Here is a 23,234-nt window from a genome sequence, read left to right on the forward strand (position 1 = left end):
GACAGCCTCTTGGTTGGAATTCAGCTTCATCAACAAGAGTTATGTGTGTATATGTTGTGTGTAGGGAGGGGGAGAAAAGATGCTGTGCAGGCACACTGTGAGCTATGTGAGGTGTTATGATATTTATACGTCTTGGGATACAGAGGAAATTAATAAAATCATTTAACAGCTTCAAAAAAAAAAAAAAAAGCTCAACAAAAAGGCAGAAGGGAAAATAATTGTGGAATAACAACCAAAAGCATACTAATCTTTCAAAATGGGAAGTAGTGGAATCAGAAAGAACCACAGACAATTATGCAGCAGCAGGGACAACGTAATTAAGGGCACAGAAAATGAGAAGTGCGAACAGGAGTGCAGTGAAGAGGGACAGAGAAAGATGGAGTGAGTCTGACATTCCTACACTGGAAGAATCGCCAGGGCTTAGTGACAACCTGCATTTTGGAGAGCTGGGGACATGAGAAATGTAGATCAGATAAATTACAAGCATGGAAAATTGAGAAAATGTGGTTAATATTATGGGTGCTATGGTCTATGCCTCTTTTTCTGTAATTTTTTGAAGGAAATATATTTTTGATAGAAAATTGAAGCTTTAAATATATTTTCCATACATGTATGGAAGACTTTCAGAAGTTTGTTGATAGCTATGAATAATGCACTCGGAGAACAAAGCACAGGATTTTCCTGCCTCCTGAGAGCTGAGTTCTTATAGATGCAGGGAGCAGAACCTCTGTGGAATTAAATGTGATAAATTTGATAAATCTATGGAAATTATTTTCGGTTATGAAATGCAGGGCTGTATAAAGCTTTGCAAATTTTCTTTCTCAGTTCTTTCTCGAAGTACTGGTGCATTCTAGGATAATCTTGATAATTTTGAGTCATGATTCATATTTATCTTGTAGGGTGACCCTGGTGGGATCATGGGACCTCCTGGACACCCAGGTCCAAAAGGTGAGGTGGGGCCTCCTGGACCAAGTCTGCCTGGAAGACCAGTAAGTCTGTGATTTGAAAAAGTTTTTGTGGCTTTATTTCTTGTGGGGATAACTGTTAAAGAATTTTCATTGTGCAATGAAAGCAATGCAGTAAGAACAAGTAATTTTCAGATGTGATTTCAAACTTGAAATATATATTATAGTGTTATTGTAAGTACATTAAAATAGATAATATTGTTAGTGGAAGACCTACAAGGGATCCTAGTGACAGTACTGTTAACAAGGAAGGCATATGTAAATCTACCACAGTTTACTCATAAAGGCCGACTAGTTTTGGCAATAAAATTCACCTGGTCTCTTTCATTTCAAAACATAATTTGTGTTTTCTTGTTTTTCTTGCTGTGTTGCTGTTGTTTTTTTTTTCCCTAGGGTTCCGCTGGTATTCCTGGAAACCCAGGACCACGAGGACCAAAGGTATAAAAAGTTATTACTGTTTCTGTAAATACAGGATAATAAACTAGTTTGCATTTTCCGACCTGTTTTAACTGAAAGCCTTGTAACCTTCTTAGGGAGAAAGAGGACTGCCTGGTCTACAAGGAGCCCCTGGAGAGATAGGGCCTCCTGGAATAGGCATTCAGGGATCACCAGTAAGTATACCAGTGCCCAGAATTTGGGTTCTCACTGTGCATCACTGAGAAACTGTAACATGAACTCCATTCTGACTCAATTCACAGCTCAGCAACTTTTCCCTTTATCTAGACCCACTCAAATCTAGTGCTCACTGAAAAGAACAAGCCTAAAGAAATGAGAGAATCAATGGCTACATTACTGGCAAACCAGTAATGATGTTGACACACCTTCAGACTAATTGTGTTTGTTTCTAAGCAGCTGTAGGTTGCAGTTGTCAGCTAAGTCCAGAGTGAGTAGAGGTACAAGAAAAAAGGTTCATTCTATGCTGCACATGATGGCATTCTGAAACCCATGCCAGTACTGGAAGAGGCAAATACACATGGAAAAGATGTGGGAGGCTTTACATCAGCTCTTTCAAGCTTTGGCACTTGTGATAACTGCTAATTACAAGCTTAAATCTACTGTTTATAAACAAGAACCTTACAGTGTCCAGGTACTATGTCAGGAAATAGTGACGTTCTCATATTGAACAGCCTTCATGCATCTCTATGCAGTTTAAATTTAAACATGAAACAAGTTGGTACCTAAGTAATTCAAACTAAATAAAACTTGTAATAACTGTTTCAAGTATTTAGTTTGTTTCTCGATTTTCTTTCTTTCTAGTGCCTTTAAGTAATATAGCATCTACACTGTCTGTGGATTGTTTAATAAAAAAAGTACTCATAGAGATTGAAGGTGTTATTGCATGAGTTCTACTGTGGTGAATTGGGTAATCTCTCATCAGACTAGGCCAGTATATTCAAGCAGTACATTTCAGTTTATTAGCAGGACTCAGAGAGGAGAAGTTTGAGAAAAGAGATTGGAGATATATGCTGAAATTTGAATTTAAATATAATTTAAAATAATTTATTCAGGTACATATTTTCATTCTCAATTATGTTTAAATAATTTAATTATTTTTTACTCAACAGTTTTTTATCTTATGAATTGCTGAAAACACATTTTATCACAGATCATTCTTATTTGCCATTACTTGCCCTCAAAATCATACCTCAGAAAAATCATGATCTCTGTAATTTAGGTAAAATTACATCTGTATTTAAAACCAAACCTTACAACCAGTGTTTCTTGCAATGTGAACTGAGCCATTATCCCATACTGAGTGTATTTTTTATCAGCTTTATCTCCCTTGTCCCAGAAAGGGTAGGTACTGATTATTTATTATTTGGTGTTTTCGTATAGGGTCCTATAGGGCCAACTGGATCTACAGGCATCCAGGTAGGATACACGCTTCCTCTTTAACATGAAAGCAAAACAAAACAAAGCCATTACTTTAAAGAGATTTGCAGTAAAAGGAGAGTGTTCTTAAATCTTAAAAGACTGTTCCTTCTTTCAGGGCCCTAGAGGGCCTCCAGGATTACCAGGAACTCCAGGTACCCCCGGTATTAATGTAAGTACCTGTCTATGTGCAGTAAAAAGTAATTTTTCCCCCTGTCAGTGATTTAAGGCTGCCACATTTTCAATTTATTTCTAGGGCACTCCAGGAAGAGATGGAAAGCCAGGACTACCAGGCCCTCCAGGCGATCCAGTATGTATATGTGGAAAGCTTGTATAGTTGCTTTGGTGAGAACATTTTAATTTTAAAGGAGATAACTGGGTAAAGCCTGAAAGTCCAATTTGTTAAATTAATTTGATTAATTTAGGATTATATCTGTTGTTGTTGTTGTTTTACATGGTTTTATTGCTGTATAAATTAATGTTATGTTGACTTCAAAGGGATAAATGCCTTGTTTCAGGTCTTATGTGAACGTTTGTATACTAGCACTTCTGCTAGGCTGTAACTTGGCACCATGTTCCTCAGCCTCAGAAGGAGTTGCTTATAATGCAAATTTTTGGAAGCAGACCTTGATTAATTCCTTTGAAAGAGTGAGAAAGAAGGAAGTTTTGTATTCTGCAGTTAATTTTGCTATGCCACAGAAGGGAGATAATAATTTTCAAAGAAATTCTGAGATGTCAGTCTTTCATGTGATAAATTCCCTCTAAAAATAATGAAAAAGTGAGTTTTAGGGGAAAAAATGTTCTGATCCTTCGATATATTTTAGATATTTGTCTCCTCTTGGATATAATATGCACCACTGTTACAGCTTTATGATTTTGTGAAGTCTAACACTGCAAGATCCAAAATATCTACATATGCCTCAGGCCAAATAGTACCATTAGAGATTAGTTAGTATTATATACCGGACACAAGAGAGTCCCATGTGCATGTTTGCTAAGTTTGCAAATGAAGACTCTTCATTCCTGCTCCTATCTTGAGCCCTCACAGCTACGTTAGAGCTTTCAAAAAACAAACTTTTGCTAGAAACAAATGCTTGCTGAAGCTTTTATAATGCCAAATGTTTTCCAGTTTTCCTGAGCTATTTTTAGAATATATTCCATTAGCAGAATAAAAGCCACAGTTAGTTGGAAGAAACCAAAACTAGAGCTTAATATTTAAAAAAGATTACTAAACTCACTTGTGATCTTGGTTTAGTATTTAGTTAAATACACAATTAAAAAAAAAAAACTAAAACTAAAACAGTGATGTTCAGTGATAATAATGCTTATATATATATATATATATATATATATGTACATAAAAGAAAATAAAACTTCACATTAGAATATTTACCCTTTGGCAAAATCTCCTTTCTTTGCCAAGGCATGAATTTGGCCTTCTCACTGAATTAAAGGCAGTGGCCTCAGTCTGTTTGTGGCTTGAGGTAACAGTTCTTCATATACCTGACTATCGCATGTATTCTTCAGATGCAGAGACTTACTTTATGTCTTAGGAATGATTTACAGCTCCAAGTGTTCAGTCATGCAAATCTCATGCAGGATTTCCAAGCTGGTCTGCAGACTACTGACAGCCTGTGAAGAGCTGAGAGCTTTTAACAGCTGCAGGAATGCATTAGGCAGTAAAATAAACGGTACTTTCAATTAAACATTTGATGGTACAGATGCACAGCAGTCCACAAGTATGCCTAAGAAATGAGAGCAAGTAGCTTATTGAAGAGTAAACTAGTCACAAAATCACACAAAGATTTTGTCTCAGAGAGAAAAGCTTTGTAAAAAATAAATAAATAGACAGACTGGGAATCTAGCCATTATGCATACTTTGATCATCTGGGCTGGTCAATGCAACAAGCCTTTTCTGGTTGTATGATACAGTTTTGACTACATGGCTGGACTATTCTCCCCATTTAAATCATGTCTGCAGCAGTCCTTGAGCATACAGCAGCAACAGTTCCAGTGCTTTAAAAGGCACTTGACAGCATCTGTAGCTCCCAGAGGACTAAGATCATCAAGCAAAAGCAGGTTTTATACTAGCAGTGAGTACAGAAATAGAACTCAAGTCAGAAAGGTTGAGATATAAGTGATCTACTGTCAGGAATGGATGCAAAACCAAGAAACATGCACTCTGAATGCAATTATTAGAACAACATGTCCAGTCTTATAATTAATAATCAAGGAGATCAAGTTACAGACTCTGCAGACAAAGCCAAGTAATTCAGTGGCTTTTCACTATTCACTGAAAAAAAAACCCTGTGTTTTGGAAAATGCATTATATTAATTTTAGTTAATTTAATAGAAAAAAGAGCTAAAGATTTTTAGTTACAGCATGAATAGCTGGTGAAAATCACCTGAGGGATGAACAAAGAAGTCTCTAAATGATTAGCAGTTACCTTTGAGTATTTTGTGAAAGATGGGGCTTTTGAGGAATGGAGAGATGTGAAGAGAGAGCATATTTTCATTAAAGGAGAGAGAGGAACCTACGTATAATAGATAAGTTGAAACAAGCTTGATTGCTTTAGTAATATATATATATTTAATTCTAAATACTAATAAGAATGATTACATGGAAATACAAGAATGCTGACATTATTTTGTTAAGAATCAATCATGGAATGAATCATATTTCCATTTCTGAAAGGTTAACTTTCTTGGGAAGGATAGGGAAATAGTGCTGTTATGTATCTTGATTTGCTTAAAACTTTGAAACTGTCCTCATGATGTTTTCATATGCAAGCAAAAAATGCTCTGGAAGTAACCGCCATATAGTTAGTGCTTATCAAAAATATAGATATCGGTGTCTATCAGCAGACATTTGTAGAACTCTGAAAGAGAGGTCTCTCCCATGCATGGTTCTTTTCAATGTTTTTGTTCTATTTGGATAAGTAGATACAAACTGCCATGGAACTGGAAAAGATTGCTTAGGTTTTTGTAGATAAAACCAATGTCTAAAATTCAGAGACATTCTGAAGTCAACAAGATGAAACTTGAGACAATGAGTATAAAGTGCTTAATATGAAAAGCAAGATCCATAAATTGAATAGGTTTTGGAAGGCGCAGTGCACTGTAAACTAAAGGTAAGTAAAAAATGTGATGCCACTACTAAACAACAGATCTGAATGCTAAAACATACTAATGGCATTTATTACTCTTGGAATACTCTTTTTTTTTCAAGGAAGATGTAGCAACCAGGAGTAAGGCTGGAAAATGAAGGCCATTTTAACATTTTTGAAAGCCCAGGATGTATCATGCACTCATTCAGAGATGCACATATGCAGCTGCGACTTTAAATTATGTGTGCATTATGTGTGGACTTGCTATATTTACAGAGCACATGAGCTGTATGTCACAAGTGCAGTAGACTTAGTCTCTTAACTGTGTGCCCTGGCAACTGAACTTTAGGACCCTGTCAAACTGCATGTCTTGGGTCCTGTGTCTTAAAACAGTACAGAAGTTAAAGCAGTTGTTCTCTGCATGCTTTCAAATAGGGGTAAATAGTCTATTCCTGATTATAGTTAAATTGGGTATATTCAGCAGTTCTTGTCTTGAACTGATGTTTGATTCCCATAGCTGAACAACAGCAGTAACAAATTTTGAATGTGTCTAATTTTATCATATGCCCAGGGCTATTTTTGTTTTAGCACTTGCAAGAAGAAATGAGGACCGATAATTGAAGTCTGTGAGTAATCGGCTCAATCAGATTTTATAGGAAGTCTTTAAATGTAAGTCTAATAACAGCACTTGGAAATCAGAGGATACAGACATATTGCAGCATAGTGTTTACCAATTGATTGAGATTTAAATGGGTTATCTTTAGTATTGTTAGTAATTTGGTTGTGGCATCACAGACTCTTGCACTGGTTCTTGATGTTTAAAGGCAGGAAAAAAATTTACTTATGTTGCTCATGTTACTGTAGCTGGATTATTTCCAGTACCTGAGCTAATTTAATGAAGTTAGCTTTGGCATCTTTACAGTTCAGAATTTAGTTCAGATTAGAGTCAAAGCCTAGGAGGAAGCAGAAGGAAAACATTGAAAATAATAGGTGACAAAAGGCTGTGATAATTTCCAGTGAGGATGATTTGTTGTTGGTATGCTATAAAGACAATTACATATTATGACTTGAAAATAGAATTTAGTGGTTTTTGGACAAGTATTGTGTCAATTTTGTTCAAACTGCAAGAAAATATTACATTGGTAGATTGGATTGACAGTGATATTTAACATTTTAAAACTATCTGGAATGCCCTGATTTTTAGAATTGTCATAGAAAAAATTATCTCAGCCAATGTATATGTAATCAGCTATATGAGTTGCCATATCAACTTTTGAAAAAATCAGCACCTATTTGAATTGGTAACATTGTGTAAAAGATTAACTGCAAGTGTTTCTTGCAATTTCAGATTGCACTGCCACTAGTGGGAGACATGGGTACTATACTGAAGGTAAACTTTTTCAGAGGTTATAAAATGAAATATAGAATCATAACATGGTTTTGGTTGGAAGAGACCTTAGAGATCAGCAAGCTTCACCCCTCCTTTCTGTGGGAAGGGTTGTTAGCCACCAGGTTAGGCTGCCCAGGGCCCCATCCTATCTAGCCTTGAATTCTTCCAGGAATGGGGCATCCACAGTTTCTCTGGCAACCTGTTCTAGTGCCTCTTCAACAAAAGCTTTTTCTTTGTGTTCAGTCTACATCAATCTGCTTTCAGTTGTAAAAATGATAGAACACCTCATTTTCAATTTCTGAAAATGCACTGGTGTCTCTTTTTGAAAGAAATAGTGTTACTGTTTCATAAAACTGATTTAGACTGGAAAGTTAAGGATTAGCAATAACAATAATTATGTTAACTTACTGTAAATTTGATTTCCTTTTCCTGCATCTCTATGGTCTCATCAAGAGCTTTGGAAACAGTTTAACTAAAATTCTGCATTCAAACATTATTCTGCCAAGGATACATGTTTTAACTTATTTTATCTTCATTTTTTTGTTTGTTTCTTTTTTTTTTTTTTTTTTTAATAACTAGTTTCTTCCAAGTTGTTTAGAAAGTTTTGCTTTTACTAATTGATACTAAGCTTCTATTTCTAGCATATAAAATGTTTGGAAAAAAATGGTTGAATTAGTGAACTTGAATTGGCCTCCATGAGAATGAATGGAAGAGTCACCTATGGATGGTAACAAAGGCAGGAAAGCGTGGTTGCAAAGATCAGATCTTCTGACCCTGTCACTATCATGCTTATTTATCACTTTGCCTTGTGTCTGTTCCTTAGGGTGATCCAGGCACAAGAGGTCCTCCAGGCATCCCTGGTAGAGAAGGGCCAAAGGTTAGTTTTTGAAGAGCTTATTTTACTCTGCTTTGTTATTAAAAAATCAAAAGCCAGATTTTTCTGTCAGAGAAGTCTTAAATTTTTTTGTCTGATCCCTGTTTTTGTAGCACCTGAGCAGCTTAAAGGTTCAGACAGCTTTTGCAGTTTAGTCCTCTTCCTGTCTTAGTGTGCCCTTTCTTTCTGGGAATTGAGCTAAACAGCTTGGGAACTAAGTCCCAAGCCAGTGTAACTTTCTGTGCCTTGTTAGTTAAACTTAGCTCAGATTTAATTGTCCAGTAGTGCATTGCCATCTATTGGCTTAAGTGAGTCAGTCATGCAGGAATCTTGCAGTAAAGAAGGAAACTTCTCTCTCAAGTGTGTAACAACCAGATCTTCTGTGCCGTTGCAAATTATTCCCTGTTGGACTAACTCAGCAGTTTCGCTGGGACTTGAACTTTCACTGATGTCAATCAAAATTCTGTTTTGCTGTAATCTGATAAAATATCTCATGGCATGGAAAGTTAATTTCCTACAGTAGAACTTAATTAATTGAAAGTATACATTCTCCCTGTGGGCAAGCATTTAAACCCTTTAGTATTTGAAGACAAGGCTATATCTCCATTAGTCTTTTTATGCCAATTTACCTATCAGGTAAAAAATACTACTTTCTTTTCACCTTAGTGGGAATCCATTTTAAGACTCACGGGTAGTATTGAGCTTTGTTTTTTTCTTGTTTTAGTCACTTTATGTTTGTACTCGTATATATTAAATGTGGGTCATAAAATTTCATGCTCTCCTTAGCATGAAATTCATTGTTTTCTAACAGAAAACATTTGTGTGAATGTTGTTTTCATAGGGAAGCAAAGGTGAACGTGGATTTCCTGGACTTGCTGGAGAGAAGGGTGATGAGGTAAAATTACTTCATTTATGTAGCCAATATACTATTATGTGAACCTAGACCAAGAGGAAAGTGCATAGAATATTAAACTGCTTATTTAAAACTGCTGGGATAATAATGTATTACTGCAGATAGCCCTTGAATCTAAGTTTTCGACAAGATTAAGCACTATTATTAAAATAAGTAAAATCTATTTCATATTTGTGTAAAGGTTTATGCTCATTTATATATTTTAATGCTTTGCATAAATCTAAATGCTAATTTTTAAGAGTATGAGATAAAGCAATAAAAAGGTAAATGCCAAGTATTTTCACAAAATATTTAATTTTATAAGGTATTTGCTTTGATTGTGTTACTTCCTATTTAGCATTCACTTTGAGAAATATTCTGTAAGGCAAATAGTTTGATGGGAATAGTCATTTCAGCAGTTACTATTAAGTGGAAATAAAATATTTGAATTTAAAGTACATACAGTATTTTCCATTATATACTATTGGGTGGAGCTTACTTCTCCCTATGGATTATAAGGGGAATCAAGAGCAATTAGCTTAGACATATATACATGACTGTAATATAGCTAAAATTTCATCTGCCTAAGCCCAGTGGATCAGAGGAAAGTGTACTGCAATGCACAGACTTGTCTGAAATCCTCGTGTATGCGTACATTGTTTTTATTCCAAAAAATATTGATATCCTGGTAGATGAAAATGTGCTTCATTGTTGTTGTAACAGTGATGGACGTGCTAAATATAAGTCATTTTTTGAGGCTATAACATGGGAGAGGAAATTGACATGTGTACCTCTAATTTTCAGGGCCTTCAAGGTGTTCCTGGACTGCCTGGTGTACCAGGACCCAGTGGACCGTCTGTAAGCATGTGGTATTATTTGTTGCCTAATTTCTCTCTACAAAGGTTGCTATAATTACATATCAAAACTTCTTATTCTTATCTTCTTGCACCTCCTTTTGGCTTTTAGGAGAGTGACAATGAAATCTTACCCGCAGTGGCTGCATTAAAATAAATTATGTTGTGAGTTGATGTCTCCAAAAATACTACCATTGTCTGGATTCAAAGTTTATGTGGCCCAAATGCTTTCAGTGTTTTGACCTTACTAGAGACTTCATGAATTTGAAAGACATGATGGACAAACTAGCAGCTAATTAATTATTTATACCCTAGTTACTGTAATAGTGTTATTAATAAAAATCTAAAAAATATTTCTAACCGGGCATCCTCAAAGCATTAAATGCAGAAACCAAATAATTATAAAGTCTTGAGAATACATTAACTTACTATTTGAAGTCACTGAAAAACTAATCCTGAAAAATACTGGTATTTTGGAGAAAACCTCTCTTGGGATTTTATTTTTTCTTAATTTTCTACTTGCACAATGAGACTGTTTTAGTTAGTGTGATCATTGCTTAATGCTGGGTTGTTGACAGTACTAATGCTTCCCTAATTGCAACACATTTTGGAAGCTTAATGTGGAATACATAAATTAACATTTTAGCAAAAAAACATGATCCTTCACAGTATCAAGAGTTACCATTTAGGGGCAGAGCATTTAGTCTGTACAAGGTGAAAATACAACCACAAACACAAGTTTTACCCTTCACAGAGCTTATCAGTAGAACACAGCTTTTGCATCAGACAGAGAAGAGAAATATTGAAACCTGGAAGAAAAGTGTAACTAGTTTTAAATGACCTTCAGAAAGTACAAGTTTTAAAAACTAAGGTGCAGTGCAAATTGCAATTTTGTGATGTTTCTTAACTAATACAAACTGATACTGTATTGTGCAGGGAGCCATGGGAAGACCTGGGCATCCTGGTCCTGCTGGGTCAAAAGGCGAAAAGGTATTCCTTCTTTTCACTTTTGATAAAGATCTGTGTAGGTTTTGTGATCCTTTTACCATGCTTTGGGTTTTGGTTTGTTGTTGTGTTTTTGATATTTTTTTAACACAATGCAGACATGACTTTGACATTTTCAAATGAATTTTTATTTCTTGTCTTGGATTACAAATACTTTCTCCAAACAAACATAAAGGCTTCTATTTTGAAGAATAAACGTTGGGTATATATGAGTTTCAGGGAATGTTTTCTAACTGTAATATGTTATATAAAATTAAGAAATTGAAAAAACATTGTCAAGTGGTGTATTATGAATTACTACTTGCTCTACTTCTCATTCTTTTTCCAGTGTATTAGTCAAACTTAAAGGCATATTTTAATGTTCTTCAAAAGATGGAAGTTACTCAATACAGATATTCTGCAAAAGTATTAAAGCTTCCTTTATAATTAATTTACACTGTTATAGTACTGTTTTTTTTATCAATTATATATATATTCTTTTATCAAGTGCTTCCATTATAACTAAAAGGTCAAATTAATTTCTTGGGCTCCACAAGTCATTGAAATGCAGCAGCAGAAAAACTGATTTATCAAAATATATTTTGAGATAATTTTTACATTTTTTACCTGGATATATTTCTTAATTTTTTTTTCTTAGCTATGGCTCAGGCTTTTCCAGTCATAGTGCATGGACTGTGATTATACTAATACTCTATAAAACTTTGAACTTGGTATGAATAAGAAAAGGAAATTGTACTTTGGAAAGCTATGAAATATCCTCAGCATAAAAATGAGTTGAGAACTGTCCCCTTCCTGGCCATGATAGAAATAATTTACCGAGGGTATTTCCTTTTTAAGTAATACACTGCAAAAAAAAAAACAAAAAACCAAGGTTTTGTTCTTTTCGTGTTTACAATTTTGAAGTACTGAATAAAGTCTCTAGAAATGCAGTGTTTGACCAGCTTCTTGAAGCATGTACATCTCTATTATTGGCTGAGACCTAATCATAGCTGTTTTTTCATTATGCATCATAAAGCTTAGAGGAAGGCAGCCTCTTACTATTGCATTTGAGAATGAGAAAGTCAGTTCTCCATAACTAGTGTGCCACTGAGTGAAAAGGCCAGAAGTCAGATCATTTAAGAGTGATGAACTGAACCATAGCCAGGTTATGTACATTCTTCTTCCTTTATCTGAGGACCACATTTGAAAAGTTCTAAAATAGAGTATTTTCTCTCTTAATGAAATACTATAAATCCTTCAATTTGTTGCTTGACGTTTCAATCACAAGATGATTTGGAAATTATTTGAATATGATTGTAATTAAAAATGTATATTCTTATGGTGAGTTAATCATTACTGTCGTATGCTCAGCTTGACTTTTTCCACCTTAATAATTTTAAATTTGCAGCCTAAGTGTCTCAATGAAGAATGTTATTAAAATCCAATGAAGTGAGTGAAAAACTTGGATAAACCTATTCCAAATTATACAGAATTATTAACTGAATCTTAGTGATGAAATTTTGAAAAGATCTTGCTTGGAAATTTTGACATTAAAATGTCTGTGTTGCTCAAAGCACCCACTATTCTGCTGGGGCAAAAACTAAGAAACTTTTTTTCCTGATGTAAGCAGTTCAGTGCATCTCAGCAAAACAGACTACAGCTACAGATAAGTGTTTTGAAGTAAAAGTCAAGAAGATATTCATTATAGCCCTTAATAAAGACCTTTCCTTTACCCAACATGTTTCTGAATAAACTTGTCTTTATTTATCTGTGGATGATCAAATTGAGGATTGTCTTTAGCAAAACAATATTCAAAACATAAAATGAATTACAGCTTCTATCTATTGATTGCTTAGAAATTTATATGAAGTATTTCACTACCCTATTGCCACAACTGTTTTGCCATGAGGAAGTTACTACGCGTGAAGCATCACTAACTAACAGAACAAGAGCCTAAATTTGCCTAAAGCTTAAGCAGGATGATTCATTCTTGATATTACCTAGTCCTACTGACTGTATTTCTTGTTTATTGTCATAATGGCCATCACAATTGGGGAATGGAATAGATCTGAACAACAGTTATATTAAATTAACGTTATATACATCTCTCACTATGCTAGGGTAGTGAAGGCTCTCCAGGGAAGCCTGGACCACCTGGACCTCCGGTAAGAGATTTTGGCTTACATTTTCGTTATATGTTGGGAATGATATAAGTAAAATGAAATGCACAGGAAGGACGTGGAGCTCTTGGAGTGGGTCCAGAGGAGGGCCACTAGGATGATCAGACGGCTGGAGCACCTCTCCTTAGGGTAAGGGTTGAGGGAACTGGGATTGTTTAGTTTGGAGAAGGCAACAGGGAGACCTCATTGTGGCCTTCCAGTACTTGAAAAGAGCATGTAAACAGGAGGAGGAATGGCTGTTTACCAGGGTGGATAGTGATAGGACAAGGGGAATGGTTTTCAGCTGAGACAGGGGAGGTTTAGTTTAGATATTAGGAGGAAGTTTTTTACACAGAGGGTGGTGACGCACTGGAACAGGTTGCCCAAGGAGGTTGTGGATGCCCCATCCCTGGAGGCATTCAAGGCCAGGCTGGATGTGGCTCTGGGCAGCCTGGTCTGGTGGTTGGCGACCCAGCACACAGCGGGGGGGTTGAAAGTCAATGGTCATTGTGGTCCTTTTCAACCCAGGCCATTCTATGATTATGATTCTATGATATCAAGAAGTAGACTGTCTCTCTAAGACATATTAGTAGTGCAGGAAGACAGCAAAGTCTTATTGCAGAATAGTTCAGTATTCCCTTTTTTTCTTGTGATTCATCATTAAATCCAAGTCACCAGTGCCATCTTAGAAATCTGGTCAAATGAATTATTCTAAAATCCTTGAACACTGAGGTTAATTTATTCACTTTGGATACCTGAGATCAGGTAACCCAGGGAAGTCCATGGAAGGCTTTAAACTGTAGATTAACTGGAACAGTACCTAACGCAAAATTAATTCTGAAGAATTAATAACTGAATGACCTCACAATCCCTTATTTTAAATACAGCCTTAGAAATGTCATTCTTTACCATAATTCACAGAATGCTTTGTTTCTAGAATCTAGCTATACTCTAATGATTCTTACATACTCCAGTCTCAAATGCAGCCTACTTCTAGCCTGCAGTAGAAAAAAAAAATCATTCACTTCTGCCCCAAATTTAACCCTAGAGCTGACTCTAGCTAAGAGGACTGTACTTCCTTGAAGTCCTTGCTTCTCTAAATTCAATCTGTATGTCATGAAAATTCTCTAGAGGAAGTGATGGTTTAGAACTCAGGACATACTCAAAAAATTGGTATAAGGATAGCAGGATACCAGGTTAAAAGTTGTAGCTAGTATGCAATGCAAGAATAACCAGCTAGATCTCTGACTTTCTGTTGTAGCACAAGTTTTCTGTATCTGCCAGGTTTTGTATATAAAAGAAGTTTGAGAGCAAAACTAAAGTAAAGCGTACTGTATTAATTTGCATCATTAATTATGTATGAAAACTTTCTCATCCTGAAGTTCTTGAAAGTCTTGAAATATGTAAAGTTTTCAGAGCATCGGCTAAGTTAATTTATGCTGGAAACATGTTTTAGGACTTTATTTTGACTTTAAATGTCTGCCCTTTCCTTTTTGTTTTCATGTTTTCATTTTTGTACACAAGATTTGTAAACATTCGTAGAGGAAGAGTGGCTGGCATGCATATTTACTAAGTCCACTTTAAATATTAACTGGCTTGAATTTGAGAAAACCTCTGGATATCTTTTGAGAGCAAGAATTCCACTCAATAATAAGTTGAACACACCCGCATAGTTTGAGCTTTTTGTGTACCAAAAATCATTGGGCCAAATGTGAGTTGGTAGTTCAACCACTGAATCACTCTTCTTAGTTCTTTACAGTCTTCTCCATTTAACTAGAGTATTAAGCTAGATTTACCATTCAAGCCTTTATGTTCTCGAAACAGTTGAGGCGAACAATTAGATGCTTTCTACTTTTTAGTTTAACACAGATTTTTCAAATGAAAACAGTGCTGTCATTGCTTCTATCTGTTGACCAGTTATTATGTAAGAATGTTGAAATGGAATGTACACTGAGAATTTACAGTATCTGGTTTTATAACAAAACAAAAATGAAGTACCAAGCTTACATAGTTGTGTATCCTACTAAGTTCTTACTTATTCATTTCTTATGAAATGTCTGGAAATGTGGAAAAATTGATCTAGAAACCACAGTTTTGCTGATGCATGGGACTTAAAACAGGGCAATGGTTCTGCCTCTGTGGTTTATAGTTGTGGTGCTTACTTGCTTTTTATGTTTTAAAGGGTGTGCCTTACAATGAAAGAAATGGAATGAGCAGCTTATATAAACTCCAGGTATTTCTGGTATTTCTTTCTTATATACATAGCTTTTCAATCAACACCTAATTTTGGTCCAACTCAACTTTTAAATTTGCTATTACAGGGAGGTGCAAGTGTCGCAAGTTATCCAGGTCCACCAGGACCTCCAGTAAGTATTTAAGAGTAACTTAATTTCTGATATGTAATTAAAATAGTAACAGAGGGGTAACAGACATTTAACTGCATGTAGTTTTGATGAGTACCATGGAACTGGATTTTATATGTAAGAGGTAGAAATTATAACTCATCTAGGAAATGATGTAATAAATGTAATAAATAGTGACATATATAAATGTAATTTTATGTGTTGATCAAACATTTTAGGCTGGGAGAGTAGCTTATTTTGATTTAAATATTTCACTCTAAAGCTATGCTGAATATGAAGTAAAGTCTGCCAAAACAGTGCATAACTTGGTATTGGGCTTGACTGAAAGTATCTTAATGTCCTAAACTGCACAATATGCTCCTTATAGTTAGTGATGATCTTGCTATGGATTAAATTATGTGCTGGAAATTAGAAACTCATGAATTCTCAATTCTGTCACTGATTCCTTGCCTATAGCTACAGTGTAGGATGATATGTGAATATGGCAGCAGTACAGAATTGTGTCTTTCCAGGCAGTATGCTGCCCTGTGCAGATATCTCGGCTTGTTTTGGTTCTTTGAAGCCCAAGGTGTGCTGTACTTATTTAAGTCCTCTTTCTTAGTAGTCATAAGCAAGTTCTGCTGTTTTAAAGCAGAATTAATATGCTGAGGGGACTGGACTAAATACTGATTGTAAATGCACTGCATTGCCAATTTATATTTATAATGTATTAATATAGAAGAAAATACTATGTCACTGTGTAGTTCTCTAAATGTATGTCTGCTTCTTGTTTGCTTTGCAGGGTCCAAAAGGAGATCCTGGCACCGTGGTACGTACTTTTTGGTCATAATAGAGATTGCCTAAGTACCATTCCCCTTGATTTATTGATGAAGATCAGGAAACCCTGTGAAGTATTGGACAGATCCTTTTTTAAGAAAAATCATGTCCTTTTCACCAAAGTGAGAAAACAGCTATGTCTGCTATTAATGAAAGAAGCGACATCTTCAAGTAAAACATCTACAGTTCCTTAGGGCTTTTAGAAGTTCATTCAGCCACTAAGATGCTGACTCTTTACCTCTCCAGCTGTTGTCCTGCCTTGATGCTGTCACTCCTGAGTAAAATACATAGAGAGTTAACTGCTGACCTTTAAGAGTATCTGGCTTCACTCACAAAAATAGCTGCAGTGTTAACCACAGCTAGCTCAGACTAACTCAGACAAGCCCAAAGAGATGGGGCAGTGAACATTTTGAAGATTTAGCTAAGACATAATCTACCATAAAGTCACATAATCTCCACTCAGCCAGCCAACAGAGAGCTTACAGTTGCTCTTAATGCCTACAAGCTGAATATGTCTTTCTATACCAGCAACCTCTTCCTACTCAAGAAGGACTTCCTCCCGTACAGGCTTTGGAAAGTGAAATCTGACAAAGAATTTATAACATCTGCAGAAGGAATTTGCTGTGGTTTTTGATTTAACTGAGATAGCTGGAGTACTGAAATTATTAACAGTAGTTCAAATTTCTGTGATAAATTATCTGTTGATTGTCTTAAAAAAAGGAAAAAAAAAGAGTAATAGAACTTTCCCAGTTGAACTGATTTCTCCACTGCAGAAGTTTTTTGGTTTTCATTCAAAGCCTGAAGACTTGCACAGAGACTTCGTCTGTGTGCCCTTTGTTGCAGAGAAAGGTTTGTGCAAGGAATAGAGCTCTGTTCTGATGCAGTAAATTGAACAGAATTGCTTGGATGTTAGTTCTGTGGTGGATACAATATGCTCACAACATGTGCCTCTGCTGCTGGAAAGTGGTGATTTAGAGCTTGAAAGTGGTGACCTAGAGCTGACATAGGCTTGAAAAAACACAGGAAGGGAGTCTTCCATTACATTCTTAGACAAAATTAAAACAGTATAGCAAAATCTGTCCACTGTTAGCTATGTTGGTAATCTGAAGTTAAATATTCTGCTTTTGCTTACTCTTCCACATTTCTCTTGAACAGTTCAGAGTTTCTAATCTATGCAATCCATTTTAATTTAAAAAAAATCAGGGTGACCCAGGACCAATGGGATTACCAGGTCTAGAAGGACTCCCAGGAGAAAAGGTAAGAGTATTAAAGAAGAAGTTTAGGCTTTTTAATGGGTCTGTCTGCAGCTAACTGATTTCTGAAACCTTATTTGAATTTTTCTGAAAATTAATGTTTCTGTGCGAAAAAGATTTGTATTTTTATCCATATTCCTTTTTTTTTTTTTTTTTTTTTTCTTAAATTTACATCTAAATCATTTACTTACCCAATATAAAATTCCATTTTCCACAAATGGAAATGTGTATAGAAAGCCTTGTAGTATGTCTCTAATTCTTGTTCTTTCCTGAGCACCATGTTATGCTTAGAGTCTGTCTGCTTGTTTTAACACTTTGGGCATAGCTACAGATATGAATCAAAATTTGTACCTGAATTAGTCTAGACCAAGTATGTGAAAAACTTCCATTAAAAAACAAAACAAAACAAAACAAACAAACAAACAAACAAAAACTATTTCAGCTGAGTTTAAAGATAGAGGAAATGCTAGAAATAGAAGACACTGATTCCCTATTCACCCCACAGTGTTTGATGTGAGGGCCCTATGAACGCAAAGGCAAAACTGATTTCTCAAGACTATTGCTCATTATCTAAAAAGGCCCCTGGTTTCTATTTTACTTTTCTTATTGCACTGCCTGTGTGAAGCCATCATAGCACATCCTGAACTGTGTCACAATCTCAAGAGCCTTCCTCTTGTTTAAGCGTGCATTCTGGTCCTAGGAAATTACTTTTTCCTTGAGCTGGTGATGTTTCAGCCTTTCATGTATCAGTTATGGAGGTTGATACAAACTTAGAGTAAAGGTTATTATGAAATGCTAAAAAATTTAAGCTTTTTGTAAAGCATAAAAAGTCCACCAGAGAAATAAAAAAACCCTGAAAATACGTTTTCTGTCAGTGGAGACACTTTGTTTTGATTTTACCCGTATCTTTTAAGTGTAAGAAGAAATAGTAATCTTTTTGCAATTCAAACACTCAGTTTTTAGGAATTGTATGCTATTCACTTAATACAAAAAAAATAGTTTACTGTGACACTTTTCATCAAAAAGCCATATAATCAGAAGTTTATCCATACTATTACTGTGTATTACTACTACTTCTGCAGAGATTATAGGATAACAAACCAAGGTAGGTGACTACACTAGGTTTTTAAATTAGATAATTCTTGCTCTGGAAGACTACAATTTACAAGCAATTAAGGACAGCCTAATTTTAGCATAAACAGACACAGGGAGGTATTACAAACCTAACAGAGACAAAATGGGGACACAAATTAAATAAGGGGAAAATGTAACAGAACAGACTGTATAAACAAGCTGAGTGAGTGCTTGGCCCATTCCCAAAGCCAAAATACCCTTTCTTTAAGTAAATTTAATCTGAATTCCACACTTGTGGTGCAAACAGAATCCGAGTCTACCTGCCATTCCCAACTGTACAGTGCATGCTGGCTTTTAATTTAGAACTACAGGATACATCAGTGCAGCAGAACGCCTTATTGCATAGACAGTGCCAGCTGTAGTTTTGTGATAATGTCATGAGCTGGCTGAACACATTTGTGTCCTCAGGATAAAATTAGCCTTCCCTCAGCTATGCTGACGCAGTGATTTTGCAGTTGTGCTGTGCATCACATTGCTAAATGCATTCAGGGCAAGGGGAAAGAATTTCAAGGGAAGTGTTGAGGATTTCTATCTTTACTCTCACACACTGCCAGCACCTAATGAACCCTACTGTGTATATAAATTCTGGTTACGGAATCACCATGCAGCATGGAGGCACTGCTGAAGCCAACGAGCCCTGCTAAGTACCACAAGTACTTGACTACTCTAAAGGTGCTCATAAATTTTTCACTGAGAGGGAAACTTGTATTGTGTGACTTCTCTTTGTCTCCTGAGCAAGAGAGGTTGAACTGTGAGCAAGCTTCTCCCTCTGGACCCAAGGTCTCGTCTGTTTTGGTTTAGTTTCATTTGGTGATACTGCTCTGATCTGCTTTATTATGTGGGCAGTGTGTCAGAGTGAATGTGCCTTGCAAGGCCATGCACTTTTCATTAACTAACTCCTTTGGGCTGGCAAGCAAATTGGAGAGCACTCCTAATTTGTAGAAGTTACTCCCAGCTGCCAGTGCAGGGAAACTGGCTGCCAGCTTCTGGCTCCTCAGCCAGATTCAATTTATTTGGTTCAGAGTTAGGTGTTATGTGGGCAGTGTCAAGTTTTTAGTACTGCAGTTGTTCTGTCACAAATGTGATAGGCAGCAAGGTTTTAACTATGTTCTGTTGTCATGGGGTCTGAAAACCCTAAACGTAAAAACAAAACAGAATTTGTATTAATCTGTCTTGAACAGTCCTGCGCTGCATTTCTTAGTCTAGTGCTGCATAATTGGTTCAGAAAACTGAGAAGTTACTGTTACCTAGAATTGATATTTTCCCCTATACTGTAGCTCTGAAGTGAGGCTCTCAAAACTGTTTATAGGCATTAACTTGTCTTCTCTCTATGCTATTTATAATGTAGTTGTTTCCAATTGCAAGCATTATTGTTTTATCACCTGAACAAAATGATGAGAATGACACAAAATATCTCCTTGAGTTTTTCTACGCAAAACAATGTGACTGTAGCTGTGCTGGCAGAGCGTTTGCAAAACAGCTCTGGGTAATGTAAACTCAGCTCAAAAAATATTCTCCTGTTTGTATGGCTTCAGCTGTGTCAGGGCTTTCCTGACATGATTATAGAAACCTGGGGTCTGATCTTCTTACATTTTTAAACAACGTTATCCTAGCAGAGTGCATTTTTACAGATTGATGCATGTCAGCAATGGGATAGGGCAAATCTTGCTGTAGAATTTCACCTCTGGTCAGCTCCATCCATCTGCTTTGAGTTATCTTCACAGGAGATAAAGATGAATTTGCACTCACACCTCGTCAACTCCAGCACAAAATCCATTCTCTTAGCTTAAATTATTGATGAAGGTATCTCTGTGATAAAGGAAATTTTGTTCTTAAAAGACCACAGCACAAGCAAATCAAGGATACTGAATTGCATGAAATGGCTGAGAGCAGAGCAGGAAGGCAGAAGGTTCTTTAAAAGGTGAATCTTAAGTAGAGGGGTCTTGATAGGATAGTGAATTGCAATGTGTTAATTTTGGTTATGTGTTATGTGTTAATTTTGGTTAAATGATTATTACTTAAAAATCCTCAGATAAATCATCCCATTTCCAGGATGGCCTCAAACAGAATGTAAAGGATAAGCTGTAAGTTCTGACAAAAGAACCTAAACAAGGATTTCTGTTACTTGCTCAAGTCTGTAAAATGAGTCAGTGTCAGAGCTAAATGCTAGCGTTTAGCAGAGCCCAGCTCTTGTCCTCGATTTCAGCTCACTGCATAATTCTTCCTAAGGTTTTAATCAGGATCCATGAATGAACTCCTGTTTTCAGTGTTACCATTTAAATAATGATTTATCTTTTCTTCAGGGTGACCGTGGACCAGCTGGCACACCAGGAGTAGCAGGGATACCAGTACGTATATTCATTAAAGAAATCTCATTTTGTTACAAGAACCTGAAAAAAAGTCAAGCAAGGTGCTTAGCTGTAATCTTACTTACTGTTTCTGGGGGCTCTTAACAAGTGACATATGGGCAGATATGAGAATGACATATTTTTCCTAAAAGAATTAGAATTTTAAGACTTCTGAGGGCTCAGAAATGGGGTAAATACATGATAAAGCTTGAATTTGAAGTTGCATATTCTCATTTAAGAAAGATTCTTCTCATTGCCTCAGCTTTATAGAGATAAATTATAAAGTCATTTTCTGTGTTCTTGGGCATACATAAATTTCCAGGCATCTTTCTATCACAAAGAAAAAATATGAACATTAGTTAATGCAATGCACAGCAATCTGCATTTCAAATCAATCAAACATTTGCTTTAAGGGACATACTTTGATAGTTATTTACATGTTGTATTCAAGAAGTTTCTGAAAGTCAGTCTGAAGCTTTGTTGTAGGTGAAAGTAAATGTAACTAATGATAAATTGAAATTATAATTGTTCATTCGTGTTCCTAAAGGAAATAAAGACAAATTTTCTTTAGATTGCATTCACAGTTTAATAAATGTATACATATTTGTATTTCAGGAGGCAGTATGAAGCTATTTATATTCAAATACATTCATTATTAAATTTGGACAGCTACCAATCCATTCAAGAGCTGTGTTTAGATTATAAATGTGTTTCATGAAATAAAGAGAAGTCTGTATCTATGCAATCCCATTTCCATTAGCACCTAATTTAGTGTATTTACTGTGATTTCAAAGAGAGAACATTAGCTTAAGTAGCTTAATGTAGTTAAGTTCTCCTAAAACAAGGTAAAAACTCACATTTAAAGGAAGAAGATAATTTTTTCTTTGAGTTTTATAGCCTGTGTAAAGTTTCAAAGTTTTTTGCTCTGTAATGTATTATATATACACTGTGAATCAATAATGCATTAGCTAGTTGGGTTCATCATAATTGTTCATTCCCTGTGTATTTCCCACTGGGTATGTTTCAGGTCTTACTGTTGTTGCTTTCTATTCTAGTTGGATGTGAAATAGTTATTGACTTCCTTTCATCACTGATGAAGTTGCATTCTTTTGCTTACATTTAACTCCAGTAAGATCCATTGAAAAGAAATTATTTGCTTTACCATTTTATGCTAAGTTCTGTTATTAAAGATTTATTTTTTCTCTTTTAAAGCATTGATTGAGCTGTAACATGAGCATTTCACTCAAATGTATATCCTGTCTTAGTTTTGACCTAAGATAAATTGATGTTTTTCTTCACAGCAACTTGAATTTCTAATATTCTTTTGTTGCAGGGAAAGCCAGGATCTCCAGGATCCCCAGGATTGCCAGGAGAACCTGTAAGTACAGATTTGAGTTCTAGACTACTATGCTAATACAAAAATATATTGAATATTGAATGCAAGATTTTACATGCAGATTCATTTGTGTTTTCTTTTTACTTAGGGTGAAAGAGGACCCATAGGAGATACAGGCTTCCCTGGGCCAGAAGGACCACAGGGAAAACCAGTGAGCAATTTTATCTACATTCATTAGGAAAACATGCATGTTAGTTTATGACAAGTTTCAAAAGAAAGAGTACATCCTGTTTTGTATTGGGCTTGATCACTTCTGAAGAACATTCTAGAGTTACAGTGCTCAATATAACCATCTAGTCAAGAATTCTTTTCATATAGAATGTGATGTGTGTATGTTTTAATAGCCAATGTTACTGAGATCCTTCGGAGGTAACTGAGATCATTTTGAACGTCACTTGGATCCTGTTGACCTGAATGATCCCTTAGCAGTTTTTCAGAATGAGAATATTAACCCAAGAGCTCAGTACACTCTGTTGAGGATAGAGCAACAAAATGCATTCATAGTTTCAATTATGCAGAGAACTGTTGGCTTCATGACTCTGAATACACATTACTGTTCTCCTACTGGTAATGCAACATCATGTCTGAAGCACGTACTATTCTCTGAGGATATGTTTGATCTGACCTCTTTATTTAAAATGCACTGTAGTCAGCAGTGTATTGTAGCACTGTCTGAGCTAGTTTAAAACAGTCTAGTTCATATTGCAGAAGCAGTTCAGCTAGGATAGCTCAGAACTACCTCCCCCTGAGCATGGTGTTGCAGTGACAAGCATGAGAAGTGCACCATTTCGGATTATTACCACATCTCCACTCTATTCTTCTCTCTT

The 23,234-nt window shown here is 35.7% G+C and overlaps 1 protein-coding gene across 1 annotated transcript in view; it reads left to right on the plus strand.

The window, feature by feature from the left end:
- COL19A1 (collagen type XIX alpha 1 chain) overlaps positions 1–23,234 on the plus strand; it is a 184,830-nt gene that overhangs the window by 145,505 nt on the left and 16,091 nt on the right. Inside the window, exons 25-43 of the mRNA XM_042826945.1 lie at positions 900–989; positions 1,359–1,403; positions 1,499–1,576; positions 2,802–2,837; positions 2,956–3,009; positions 3,094–3,147; positions 7,293–7,334; positions 8,158–8,211; positions 9,050–9,103; positions 9,905–9,958; positions 10,891–10,944; positions 13,059–13,103; positions 15,280–15,330; positions 15,419–15,463; positions 16,242–16,268; positions 17,480–17,533; positions 20,967–21,011; positions 22,345–22,389; positions 22,496–22,558. Coding sequence (XP_042682879.1) covers positions 900–989; positions 1,359–1,403; positions 1,499–1,576; positions 2,802–2,837; positions 2,956–3,009; positions 3,094–3,147; positions 7,293–7,334; positions 8,158–8,211; positions 9,050–9,103; positions 9,905–9,958; positions 10,891–10,944; positions 13,059–13,103; positions 15,280–15,330; positions 15,419–15,463; positions 16,242–16,268; positions 17,480–17,533; positions 20,967–21,011; positions 22,345–22,389; positions 22,496–22,558 — 990 coding nt within the window. The remainder of the gene's footprint in view (positions 1–899; positions 990–1,358; positions 1,404–1,498; positions 1,577–2,801; positions 2,838–2,955; positions 3,010–3,093; positions 3,148–7,292; positions 7,335–8,157; positions 8,212–9,049; positions 9,104–9,904; positions 9,959–10,890; positions 10,945–13,058; positions 13,104–15,279; positions 15,331–15,418; positions 15,464–16,241; positions 16,269–17,479; positions 17,534–20,966; positions 21,012–22,344; positions 22,390–22,495; positions 22,559–23,234) is intronic.

The sequence above is a fragment of the Centrocercus urophasianus genome, unplaced genomic scaffold (assembly GCF_019232065.1).
Source record: "Centrocercus urophasianus isolate 14NV4802_14NV808 unplaced genomic scaffold, USGS_Curo_1.0 seq_10, whole genome shotgun sequence".
In the NCBI taxonomy this organism is placed as follows: Eukaryota; Metazoa; Chordata; class Aves; order Galliformes; family Phasianidae; genus Centrocercus; species Centrocercus urophasianus.